Raw genomic sequence first — 13,330 nt, forward strand, 5'->3', positions numbered from 1 at the left:
AGCAAGACATACACAAGTTCAGTGGATAGTATGAGATACGGCTAGATACATGGCTCATCAGTAGCACACATGACAGGATACTGTATACTGAGCTGTGTATCTAATCCTATCCTGTGTGATACCGTATACTGAGCTGTGTATCTAATCCTATCCTGTGTGATACTGTATACTGAGCTGTGTATCTAATCCTATCCTGTGTGATACTGTATACTGAGCTGTGTATCTAATCCTATCCTGTGTGATACTGTATACTGAGCTGTATCTAATCCTATCCTGTGTGATACTGTATACTGAGCTGTGTATCTAATCCTATCCTGTGTGATACTGTATACTGAGCTGTGTATCTAATCCTATCCTGTGTGATACTGTATACTGAGCTGTGTATCTAATCCTATCCTGTGTGATACTGTATACTGAGCTGTGTATCTAATCCTATACTGTGTGATACAGTATACTGAGCAGTGTATCTAATCCTATCCTGTGTGATACTGTATACTGAGCTGTGTATCTAATCCTATCCTGTGTGATACTGTATACTGAGCTGTGTATCTAATCCTATCCTGTGTGATACCGTATACTGAGCTGTGTATCTAATCCTATCCTGTGTGATACTGTATACTGAGCTGTATCTAATCCTATCCTGTGTGATACAGTATACTGAGCAGTGTATCCAATCCTATCCTGTGTGATACCGTATACTGAGCTGTGTATCTAATCCTATCCTGTGTGATACTGTATACTGAGCTGTATCTAATCCTATCCTGTGTGATACAGTATACTGAGCAGTGTATCTAATCCTATCCTGTGTGATACTGTATACTGACTGGTGTGTATCTAATCCTATCCTGTGTGATACAGTATACTGAGCTGTATCTAATCCTATCCTGTGTGATACTGTATACTGAGCCGTGTATCTAATCCTATCCTGTGTGATACTGTCTGCTGAGCTGTGTATCTAATCCTATCCTATGTGATACTGACTGGTGAGATGTATCTAAGCCTATCCTGTGATACAGTATACTGAGCTGTGTATCTAATCCTATCCCGTGTGATACTGTATACTGAGCTGTGTATCTAATCCTATCCTGTGTGATACTGTATACTGAGCTGTGTATCTAATCCTATCCTGTGTGATACTGTATACTGAGCTGTGTATCTAATCCTATCCTGTGTGATACTGTATACTGAGCTGTATCTAATCCTATCCTGTGTGATACAGTATACTGAGCAGTGTATCCAATCCTATCCTGTGTGATACCGTATACTGAGCTGTGTATCTAATCCTATCCTGTGTGATACTGTATACTGAGCTGTATCTAATCCTATCCTGTGTGATACAGTATACTGAGCAGTGTATCTAATCCTATCCTGTGTGATACTGTATACTGACTGGTGTGTATCTAATCCTATCCTGTGTGATACAGTATACTGAGCTGTATCTAATCCTATCCTGTGTGATACTGTATACTGAGCCGTGTATCTAATCCTATCCTGTGTGATACTGTCTGCTGAGCTGTGTATCTAATCCTATCCTATGTGATACTGACTGGTGAGATGTATCTAAGCCTATCCTGTGATACAGTATACTGAGCTGTGTATCTAATCCTATCCCGTGTGATACTGTATACTGAGCTGTGTATCTAATCCTATCCTGTGTGATACTGTATACTGAGCTGTGTATCTAATCCTATCCTGTGTGATACTGTATACTGAGCTGTGTATCTAATCCTATCCTGTGTGATACTGTATACTGAGCCGTGTATCTAATCCTATCCTGTGTGATACTGTATACTGAGCCGTGTATCTAATCCTATCCTGTGTGATACTGTATACTGAGCTGTGTATCTAATCCTATCCTGTGTGATACTGTCCACTGAGCTGTGTATCTAATCCTATCCTGTGTGATACTGTATACTGAGCTGTGTATCTAATCCTATCCTGTGTGATACTGTATACTGAGCTGTGTATCTAATCATATCCTGTGTGATACTGTATACTGAGCTGTGTATCTAATCCTATCCTGTGTGATACTGTATACTGAGCTGTGTATCTAATCCTATCCTGTGTGATACTGTATACTGAGCTGTGTATCTAATCCTATCCTGTGTGATACTGTATACTGAGCCGTGTATCTAATCCTATCCTGTGTGATACTGTATACTGAGCTGTGTATCTAATCCTATCCTGTGTGATACTGTATACTGAGCTGTGTATCTAATCCTATCCTGTGTGATACTGTATACTGAGCTGTGTATCTAATCCTATCCTGTGTGATACCGTATACTGAGCTGTGTATCTAATCCTATCCTGTGTGATACTGTATACTGAGTTGTATCTAATCCTATCCTGTGTGATACAGTATACTGAGCAGTGTATCCAATCCTATCCTGTGTGATACCGTATACTGAGCTGTGTATCTAATCCTATCCTGTGTGATACTGTATACTGAGCTGTATCTAATCCTATCCTGTGTGATACTGTATACTGAGCAGTGTATCCAATCCTATCCTGTGTGATACCGTATACTGAGCTGTGTATCTAATCCTATCCTGTGTGATACTGTATACTGAGCTGTGTATCTAATCCTATCCTGTGTGATACTGTATACTGAGCTGTGTATCTAATCCTATCCTGTGTGATACTGTATACTGACTGGTGTGTATCTAATCCTATCCTGTGTGATACAGTATACTGAGCTGTATCTAATCCTATCCTGTGTGATACTGTATACTGAGCCGTGTATCTAATCCTATCCTGTGTGATACTGTCTGCTGAGCTGTGTATCTAATCCTATCCTATGTGATACTGACTGGTGAGATGTATCTAAGCCTATCCTGTGATACAGTATACTGAGCTGTGTATCTAATCCTATCCTGTGTGATACAGTATACTGAGCTGTGTATCTAATCCTATCCTGTGTGATACTGTATACTGAGCTGTGTATCTAATCCTATCCTGTGTGATACTGTATACTGAGCTGTGTATCTAATCCTATCCTGTGTGATACTGTATACTGAGCTGTGTATCTAATCCTATCCTGTGTGATACTGTATACTGAGCTGTGTATCTAATCCTATCCTGTGTGATACTGTATACTGAGCTGTATCTAATCCTATCCTGTGTGATACTGTCCACTGAGCTGTGTATCTAATCCTATCCTGTGTGATACAGTATACTGAGCTGTGTATCTAATCCTATCCTGTGTGATACTGTATACTGAGCTGTGTATCTAATCCTATCCTGTGTGATACTGTATACTGAGCTGTGTATCTAATCCTATCCTGTGTGATACTGTATACTGAGCTGTGTATCTAATCCTATCCTGTGTGATACTGTATACTGAGCCGTGTATCTAATCCTATCCTGTGTGATACTGTATACTGAGCTGTGTATCTAATCCTATCCTGTGTGATACTGTATACTGAGCTGTGTATCTAATCCTATCCTGTGTGATACTGACTGGTGAGCTGTATCTAAGCCTATCCTGTGATACAGTATACTGAGCTGTGTATCTAATCCTATCCTGTGTGATACAGTATACTGAGCTGTGTATCTAATCCTATCCTGCGTGATACTGTATACTGAGCCGTGTATCTAACCCTATCCTGTGTGATACTGACTGGTGAGCTGTATCTAAGCCTGTCCTATACTGTCTCCTCACAGAACTACCTTCCTCATTATATATTGACATCAGCTTACAGAGACATCAGTGACCCATAACGACCAATCACAGCGCAGCTTTCATTTTTCCAGAGCAGTTTATGAAATCAAAGCTGATATCTGATTGGTTGCTATAGGCAACAAACACAGTTCCTCAATTAAACAGCAATAGATCAGGCCCAAGCCAACGTATCTAAGCATGAGCTAGGGTATCTAAGTCAGTCATGTGTAATACGGTCTGCTGAGCTACAAATCTATCACGTCTGCTGCACGCTGTATCTAATCCTATCATGTGTGACACTTTTTCTGGGTGTATCTAAGCTTAGCGTATCTCAGCCGCCTCCGCTGGTATCAGGACAGTCTGGGCAGCCATCACACTGTGTAAATTCTCCCTTCTTTCCGTATTCGCAGATCCTCGTCCCTCTAATTGATGTCTGATTATCAGGGCCCCGGAGTGCGGATCTGTATTCGGCGGGCGCGTTGGCGCTCTTGATGGATGCGTCCGCCTGTTCATTAATCCACTAAGCGCCGTGGCCCTGAATTTATTTAAATGTCGCCTGGATTTAATAAATCACCCATCGGAATGTGGAAACATGGACAATTACCGCTCCTAACAATGATGGCGGGCCGCGCCGACTTAACTCGCAACCCAAATGAGCAATCGTCCCTAAACATGAGGCTGACGGCCGGGGAGAGGGGAATGAGAAACGCGGGGAGGCGCCATCATGGCGGATCGATGGATGAGGAAATACCGGCCGCAAGACCAGGGGTGACGGATTAACCCCTTCCCTCACGGGGAGATTCAAGGGTCGGCCATATTGGACCAAGCAAAGGTGATAGGGAAATAGTCACATCCCATTTCCGCTGGGTTTTTGTGGCACCCCATATCGATTTTGCTCTCACCCCGCCCGCCCATGTTTCTGGGTAAGCTCCTTCCCATACTTTACCCTGCAGCTCTGCTCCAGTACAGCACAATTATGAGCAACAATTCTAGCTTGGCTGCATTGTCTGGTCAGGGATTGAGGTAGTCAGGACCCTCCTCTGATCCCGTATTCTATGACTGCTGCCCGTTCTGTCCCCCATGCTTTACAGTGCGGCTCTACTCCCATCTTAATCACTGCTGAATTGAATCTGTTGTCCTCTGTTATCAGCCACTGACTATGGAGAAGCTGACTGACTGCGTTCTGTGTCCGCCATGACGACTACTTAATACCTCCATTGCTGACAACCTCCTTTATCTTCTCTCACCTGCAGGCTTGTGCTGTTATCGGAAAACGGAGAGTTAAAGAAGCCGCTGACAATGTTCATGACGGACTCGGTCACATACTTCTCCAGCGCCGTATCCGCGTGTTTGCGGTCGGTGGTTGTGTTGCAGACCTATCATTAACAAAAAAAAAAAAAGAAGTAAACCAGCGACAAGAGACGGCATAAAACACCGACATCAGAAAAATAAAAAACTAGCATTCTAAAATATAAAAACATTCTGATACTCCAGTCACAGCCAAAACTGCGTTTAATACTCAACTGGTTCCTGCTCAGGAGATTTGTACTGTCATATTCCAGCTGGTTCAGAGTCTGCACTGTGCAAGTGTTTAGTGTGCTAGGTGTATACAGCTTTGGGGGTGACTAGAGTAAGACGTAATAATCAATATCAGAAGGAATGTAGAACTGCATCCAGTCTAGTGCAGTATATACTACAGTCAGGGGACAGGAGCTCACCCGCGCCATGTCAACCAGGAAGTTCTCAAACAGTTTCCAGATGTGGTTGCTGGTGTAGATCTCCTTCATCTCCACCTCTGTGTCCACGTAACAATGGTTGACGAAGTTCACGTAGGCGATTTTCACCTGAAGGAAGAAGAAAAGGGGGAAAAAAATTCAGAAAGTGTCCTAAAGAACAACCCAGAAACCAACACATCTATATCTATGACATCACTGTATTATCCTGTATTGTGACATCACTGTGTGTATTATCGCGCAGCTCTGGAGTATAATACAGGATAAGTAATGTAATGTATGTACACAGTGACTGCACCAGCAGAATAGTGAGCGCAGCTCTGGAGTATAATACAGGATAAGTAATGTATGTATGTACACAGTGACTGCATCAGCAGAATAGTGAGCGCAGCTCTGGAGCATAATACAGGATAAGTAATGTGTGTACACAGTGACTGCACCAGCAGCATAGTGAGCGCAGCTCTGGAGTATAATACAGGATAAGTAATGTGTGTACACAGTGACTGCACCAGCAGAATAGTGAGCGCAGCTCTGGAGTATAATATAGGATAAGTAATGTGTGTACACAGTGACTGTACCAGCAGAATAGTGAGCGCAGCTCTGGAGTATAATACAGGATAAGTAATGTGTGTACACAGTGACTGTACCAGCAGAATAGTGAGCGCAGCTCTGGAGTATAATACAGGATAAGTAATGTGTGTACACAGTGACTGCACCAGCAGAATAGTGAGCACAGCTCTGGAGTATAATACAGGATAAGTAATGTAATGTATGTACACAGTGACTGTACCAGCAGAATAGTGAGTGCAGCTCTGGAGTATAATACAGGATAAGTAATGTAATGTATGTACACAGTGACTGCACCAGCAGAATAGTGAGCACAGCTCTGGAGTATAATACAGGATAAGTAATGTAATGTATGTACACAGTGACTGCACCAGCAGAATAGTGAGTGCAGCTCTGGAGTATAATACAGGATAAGTAATGTAATGTATGTACACAGTGACTGTACCAGCAGAATAGTGAGTGCAGCTCTGGAGTATAATACAGGATAAGTAATGTAATGTATGTACAGAGTGACTGCACCAGCAGAATAGCGAGCGCAGCTCTGGAGTATAATACAGGATAAGTAATGTAATGTATGTACACAGTGACTGTACCAGCAGAATAGCGAGCGCAGCTCTGGAGTATAATACAGGATAAGTAATGTGATGTATGTACACAGTGACTGCACCAGCAGAATAGTGAGCGCAGCTCTGGAGTATAATACAGGATAAGTAATGTAATGTATGTACACAGTGACTGTACCAGCAGAATAGTGAGTGCAGCTCTGGAGTATAATACAGGATAAGTAATGTAATGTATGTACACAGTGACTGCACCAGCAGAATAGTGAGCGCAGCTCTGGAGTATAATACAGGATAAGTAATGTATGTACACAGTGACTGTACCAGCAGAATAGTGAGCGCAGCTCTGGAGTATAATACAGGATAAGTAATGTAATGTATGTACACAGTGACTGCACCAGCAGAATAGTGAGCGCAGCTCTGGAGTATAATACAGGCTATAACTCAGGATTAGTATATCTGCATGGTATGGCACGGTCATATAACATGTGACCATCACCTGATAATGCTGTATCTTATATGACATGCACTTACCTCAGGTATACAGTCATCATGTGTCACCACCCTGACAATGTCATCCAGGGGCAGGAGCGAGTTGCACTTGATCTCGGTGTAGACGTTCTTGCCCTCGGTGCACGCCGCCAGCAGCTCCACCAGGGTGATGTGATACGCCAGGGGTCCGCTCTCATCCGCCCGGTCTCGCTCTGAGCACATCATTTGCAGGAGGATAGGGAACGAGGCGCGGTCATTGTAGAAGATGAGCACGTCCTCTCCGCCATTGACCAACTGTGACAAAGAAGGACACAAGACTAGAGACCAGCTTTCCCAGAGTCCCATACTGATTTGCACCCAGCTCTCCTAGTAGCAGATATAACTTAGAACACTTAATGGCGGTCATACTGCGTACCACCCAGCTTTTTCAGGATCACCTCTATTAACCTATCTACTCGCTGGTAGAGACTTCATGGCGGCCATATTCCTTGCCACCCAGCTTTCCCAAGAGCAGATATAACTTCGAAACAACTCAATAATCCCAATTAAAAGTATCAGAGGCTTCCTACTCATCTGAAATGAATGGAGAGAATTTAGTAATAACCCCCCTCCCCCTAACAATGAGGCGACTTCTCCCCCGCGCGGCAGACAAAGCGTTGCGAGCGCTAATGGCCGAGAATTGTGATGTAAATGTGAGGCGCGTAATAGTTAAAAGAGCGGAAAAAAAAAAAATCCTTCATCGCGGAATGAAAAGGTTGAGGGAAGAATCTTCTCCCAACAAAGGTTAGTCTTGTAAGAAGTTTTCAATCCTCGCGGAAACTTCTGGCAAGTGGCCGTGTTTTTTGTTCGCGCCTTGACTCATTAGCTTGATTTCTCTCCCGTCTTTTGTCTACATCCGAAAAACGTTTGCGAAAAACGACATTTTTAATCTTTCGTGAAAAAAAAAGAATAGAAAAGGCGCCGGCGTCTATTAAGTGCGGCGGTGCGCGATATCTGGTGTCAGGTGTCAGTCATCTTAATTGCTAGCCGGGCTTTATGTCAAAATGGCTGAATATTCGCTGTCACCGCGAGGACCGGGCGGGGGGCGTCTTCACTGGCGAAGTCAGCGACTCCCTACGATAATCGCTACAAGATCAGGGCGTCCTGCGCCGCTTACTGGTCAGGATATAGATAACGGCGCCAGGTAAATCGGAGAGAGTCTGGAAAATCCACTCAGCTTTCCCAGGATCCTGAATGTACCCCTGGATAATTACTCACAGAACAGGGCGTCCTGCGCCACTTACTGGTCAAGATGTAGATAGTGGCGCCAGGTATATCAGATATAGTACGAAGATTCCACTCTGCTTTCCCAGAACCCTGAACATGCCCCTGGATAATCACTCACAGAACAGGGCGTCCTGCGCCACTTAGTGGTCAAGATATAGATAGAGGCGCCAGGTATATCAGATATGGAGATTCCACTCTGCTTTCCCAGAACCCTGAATATACTCCTGGATAATTATGCACAGAACAGGGCGTCCTGCGCCACTTACTGGTCAAGATATAGATAGCAGCACCAGGTATATCAGATACAGACTGGAAACTCCACTCAGCTTTCCCAGGACCCTGAATGTACCACTGGATAATTACTCACATAAAAGGGCGTCCTGCGCCACTTACTGAAACTAGTACCCAATGGGTGAAGACATAGACACTGGCGTCAGGTGGATCAGATACAGTCATAAATATCAGCTTTCCCAGAACCCTGAATGTGGTCAAGACAAAAACACCAGCACCAGGTATATAAAACACAGATTGGAGATTCCACTCAGCTTTCCCAGGACCCTGAATGTACCACTGGTTAATCACTCACAGAACAGGGCGTCCTGCGCCACTTACTGGTCAAGATATAGATAGCAGCACCAGGTAAATCGGATAGAATCTGGAAAATCCACTCAGCTTTCCCAGAACCCTGAATGTGCCGCTGAATAATCACTCACATAAAAGGGTGTCCTGCGCCACTTACTGAAACTAGTACCCAATGGGTGAAGACATAGACACTGGCTTCAGGTGGATCAGATACAGTCATAAATATCAGCTTTCCCAGAACCCTGAATGAGGTCAAGACAAAAACACCAGCACCAGGTATATAGAACACAGACTGGAAATCCCACACAACTATCCCGGAATCCTGAACGTAACCTCAAATACTCGTGACAAAAACAGGGTGTCTGTACTACTTCCTAAATCTAGAGTCCTGTGGGTCAAGACATAGACCTGGCACCAGGTAGATCAGATACGGTCTTCAAATGGCACTCAGCTTACCCACCAGCCTGAATGTGCCCTTGGATAATCAAGCGAGGAACAGGGCGCCCTGCTCTACTTACTGAGACTAGCGCCCTATGGGTCAAGACACAGAGCCTGGCGCCAGGTATTTCACATGCAGTCAGAAGTAACATTTAGCTTTCCCAGAACCCTGAAAGTGTCAGGTTATAAACTACAGGCCCACGATATTGTTCTATCACAATTTGCCAATCAGGACCCCAAAAAATCTGGATTCTAATAATGCAGCAGACAAGGCCTTAGGGTAAGTTCACACGGGGGCTTTTGCAGCTGATTGGTCACCCCTCCCCCCCCCAGGTCATGTGACCTCTCACCTCCGTCATCACCACGTCTTGGCACTTCTTCACGTATTTGCAGTCGGCTTTGACGATGGTTTGTAGAAATCGCAGGTATTCGACATGGCGGCCGTGCGTCTCCACGCAGTGCACGAAGTGCTGCACCACGCGGTCGCTGATCTCGTTGCACAGGTGGTAATTGTTCATGAAGATGTGCCGCATCGTTTCGGCCTCCAGGAGCTGCGCGACAACAGGGCGGAGCGTTAAACTCATAGCGTCTTCTCTGGTTACTACCAAAGCAGCACAAGATGCAAAACATGGCGAAGCCTAGTCTTGGAATGGAAAGTCCTCTCTGCAACAATCTAGTCAACGCCCTGACGTGTAAATAAAAGTTACTCCCATATAGCTGCTTTATTCCAGGAACAGTGCCACGTCTGTCACCTGGTTGTGTCTGGTATTGCAGCATTAAAGTGACTGAGGCTGAGCTGTAATACCACATACCACCTGTGGACATGAGTGGCGCTATTTTTAGAAGAAATCATCCATGTCTTTCTAATCTTGGACAAGCTGCTCTGTTTATTGGTCGCACTACCTGAGCATGTGAATACAGTCGTACAGTGTCCACCTTAAAGGGGAACACCACAGATATAGGAAATGTAAATCCCAGTGACAGCCACGCCCCCGCTTACCCCCGGAGTCAAGAAGAGGTTCAGGTTTTTGTGCAGAAGTATCTGATTTTGAGGATTTCCGCGGCAGAAGTTTTGCAGGAAGTTGTGGGCGAGGGTCATGATTTCATTCATTTTATCATCGGTCTGGAGGGCAAAAAAAAAAACAAAATTCACAAGATTTTTTTTTCTACTCTAGTCACATTCAAAGCCAAAAATGACTGACTGACCCAAGTATGAGACCCAATAACATAGCTCTAACCCTGTCAGCGTGATCTGAGCCCCCACCGCGTTTTACCTGCTGGTATCAACTATTTTGAAAGCTGCTTTGTATGTGAATAGAGTAGAAAGCTCAAAAATTGTCTAGGAATATACTATACTTGCAAGTTGCTGGAAGTGGGTGGAGTCTTACTTTAACCCCACCCACGAGGAGCACCCAGCTTAGCCCTGCTGTACGGACCTTCTCATACGGAATCTTCAGCAGATCCAGGACCACCGAATGGGCCCCCATATTCTTCAATAGCCGCTGCTGCTGGTTCCGCCCCTTCTTGCTCTGAGAACAAAGCTTACTCAGCCGCATCAGGATCTGCAAAACCAACATGTTCGTTCACAATTAAAGGGCGTGCAGACTTTGGCAACCAATGTGAATGCTCTAATGTCTAAGGTAAGAAAATAATACCGCCTTCGTGGAAAATGCCCAACTGTTTTGTGTATAGAGCTTTGTCTGTCTCCTTGTGTAGTCTGATCGCCAAGTCACATGATGTGACTACACAGGGTATGCCTGTAGTCTGTAGCCATGGAGACGCATAGGTATGTATAGGAGCTGTGTACACATTATGGTAGGAGCCCGGTGGGTTTTTACCTCTTTGACAATCTTGTAATTGTTGGCCTTGTTGCTGTCGATCTGCGGCTTCTTAATCCCATCTTCCACCGGGGCGAGAATACTCGTGTCCTACGGCAAAACAAAGAATTCATTGAGCTGAAATTCAAGTACAAGGATCCCAAAGCAAAAATCATCTGTGGCCCCTTTAGTTCAGGCTATCACACTCACGGGTCCCGGGGTCTGATTTTTGGACACCACCAACCCCTCCTGTTTGGTGCCATGGGGGACATTTGGGACATCTGAGCAAGTTTGGAGACACCATAACTTTAAATGGCTCTAACTCAGAAGCCGAGGGGGCCACGATCTTGGTCTTCTGTTAGAATTAAGACACTTGGCTAATAAACAAGACCAAGATCATGTCTGTAGCCCCCATGGATTTAGAGATATCACTGGTTAAAGTGGAGTTGCATATACTCGCACTCTCACTTTAACCAGTGTATAGAACACGAGCAGCAGACAGTGCAGGGAGAAGGGGGAAATAAACCCCTCAGCACCTCCACCAAGTCTGTCTATTTTCATCCTTTAGTAGACACCACTCCACTGATTCCAGCACAGTTGGAATTTTTTCTCTAGCTCTTACCGTTCCTGAGCAATTTCTGTTGTTAGTTTTGGTCCCCGATATGTAACTAGACTCCCTAATGTCCAGTGGGTGGTGTCAGGTGAGTGGGCGTGATCCTAAGCTCTGATTGGAGCTCTGAGTCACACCCCTTTCCTGCTCCTGCCTTGCACCACCCACTGGACATTAGGGAGTTTAGTTACACATCGGGCAGCAAAGTTAACAGCACTGATTATTTGGGAACCGTAAGGGCTAGAGAAAAAATTCCAACTGTGCCAGAATCAGTGGAGGGGTGACTATTAGAGGATGACAAGAGCTGAAGTTGGGGGAGGAGGTGTAAGGTCCTCTTTAAATTAGGCTGACGCCAGCGCCTCTATGTACTATATAGTACTGACATTATCCACGTCATGGACGATTATTGATTTTGATCACTGAGGACGTCTCTCCAGACAAGAACACAACAAGACGTCTTACATTCATAACACCGCCGCGTTTCACGTGTTACCCTGACGATGAAGACGTTTGGCATTTTAACTACAGAGACACGAGCTTGTGTTTAACACAATCGCCCAGAGGTCTTCCATCATGGAATGATTTCTACCTGATATTCATCACCTCACTGTCTCCGAAGTCCCAATTAAAGAGCAAAGAAGATGGCAGCTCAGCCCCGCACCCCTCACTACGCACAGTCAGCACACAACGCAAGTTACACTGATACATCCTCTCTGACATTAGACTCTACCTCAAAATGTGATGTCAGGGGAGCGAAGTACAAAAAGGTACAGAGAGGCGGCTCACAAGTCACAAAGTCCCGAAACAAGACGTACTGAACAGAAACTAAAACCCTTTATGTATAATGTAGTAAATCTACTCTTTCTTTTCCAGATTACTGTCCATAGGAGCAGTATTATAGTAGTTATATTCTTGTACATAGGGGCAGTATTATAGTAGTTATATTCTTGTACATAGGAGGTAGTATTATAGTAGTTATATTCTTGTACATAGGAGCAGTATTATAGTAGTTATATTCTTGTACATAGGAGTAGTATTATAGTAGTTATATTCTTGTACATAGGAGGTAGTATTATAGTAGTTATATTCTTGTACATAGGAGCAGTATTATAGTAGTTATATTCTTGTACATAGGAGTAGTATTATAGTAGTTATATTCTTGTACATAGGAGTAGTATTATAGTAGTTATATTCTTGTACATAGGAGTAGTATTATAGTAGTTATATTCTTGTACATAGGAGTAGTATTATAGTAGTTATATTCTTGTACATAGGAGGTAGTATTATAGTAGTTATATTCTTGTACATAGGAGGTAGTATTATAGTAGTTATATTCTTGTACATAGGAGTAGTATTATAGTAGTTATATTCTTGTACATAGGAGTAGTATTATAGTAGTTATATTCTTGTACATAGGAGCAGTATTATAGTAGTTATATTCTTGTACATAGGAGCAGTATTATAGTAGTTATATTCTTGTACATAGGAGTAGTATTATAGTAGTTATATTCTTGCACATAGGAGTAGTATTATAGTAGTTATATTCTTGTACATAGGAGGTAGTATTACAGTAGTTATATTCTTGTACATAGGAGCAGTATTAT

General features: G+C 43.7%; 1 protein-coding gene across 3 annotated transcripts in view; it reads right to left on the reverse strand.

Moving 5' to 3' along the window:
• Positions 1-13,330, reverse strand: part of ITPR2 (inositol 1,4,5-trisphosphate receptor type 2) — a 179,696-nt gene that overhangs the window by 91,409 nt on the left and 74,957 nt on the right. For all 3 annotated transcript variants that reach the window (XM_075275279.1, XM_075275281.1, XM_075275278.1), the window contains exons 27-33: positions 11,138-11,227; positions 10,736-10,861; positions 10,300-10,422; positions 9,650-9,850; positions 7,056-7,307; positions 5,380-5,505; positions 4,909-5,037 (exon numbers count right to left, since the gene is read on the reverse strand). In XM_075275279.1, coding sequence (XP_075131380.1) covers positions 4,909-5,037; positions 5,380-5,505; positions 7,056-7,307; positions 9,650-9,850; positions 10,300-10,422; positions 10,736-10,861; positions 11,138-11,227 — 1,047 coding nt within the window. The remainder of the gene's footprint in view (positions 1-4,908; positions 5,038-5,379; positions 5,506-7,055; positions 7,308-9,649; positions 9,851-10,299; positions 10,423-10,735; positions 10,862-11,137; positions 11,228-13,330) is intronic.

This window comes from Leptodactylus fuscus, chromosome 5 (genome assembly GCF_031893055.1).
Source record: "Leptodactylus fuscus isolate aLepFus1 chromosome 5, aLepFus1.hap2, whole genome shotgun sequence".
Taxonomy (NCBI): Eukaryota; Metazoa; Chordata; class Amphibia; order Anura; family Leptodactylidae; genus Leptodactylus; species Leptodactylus fuscus.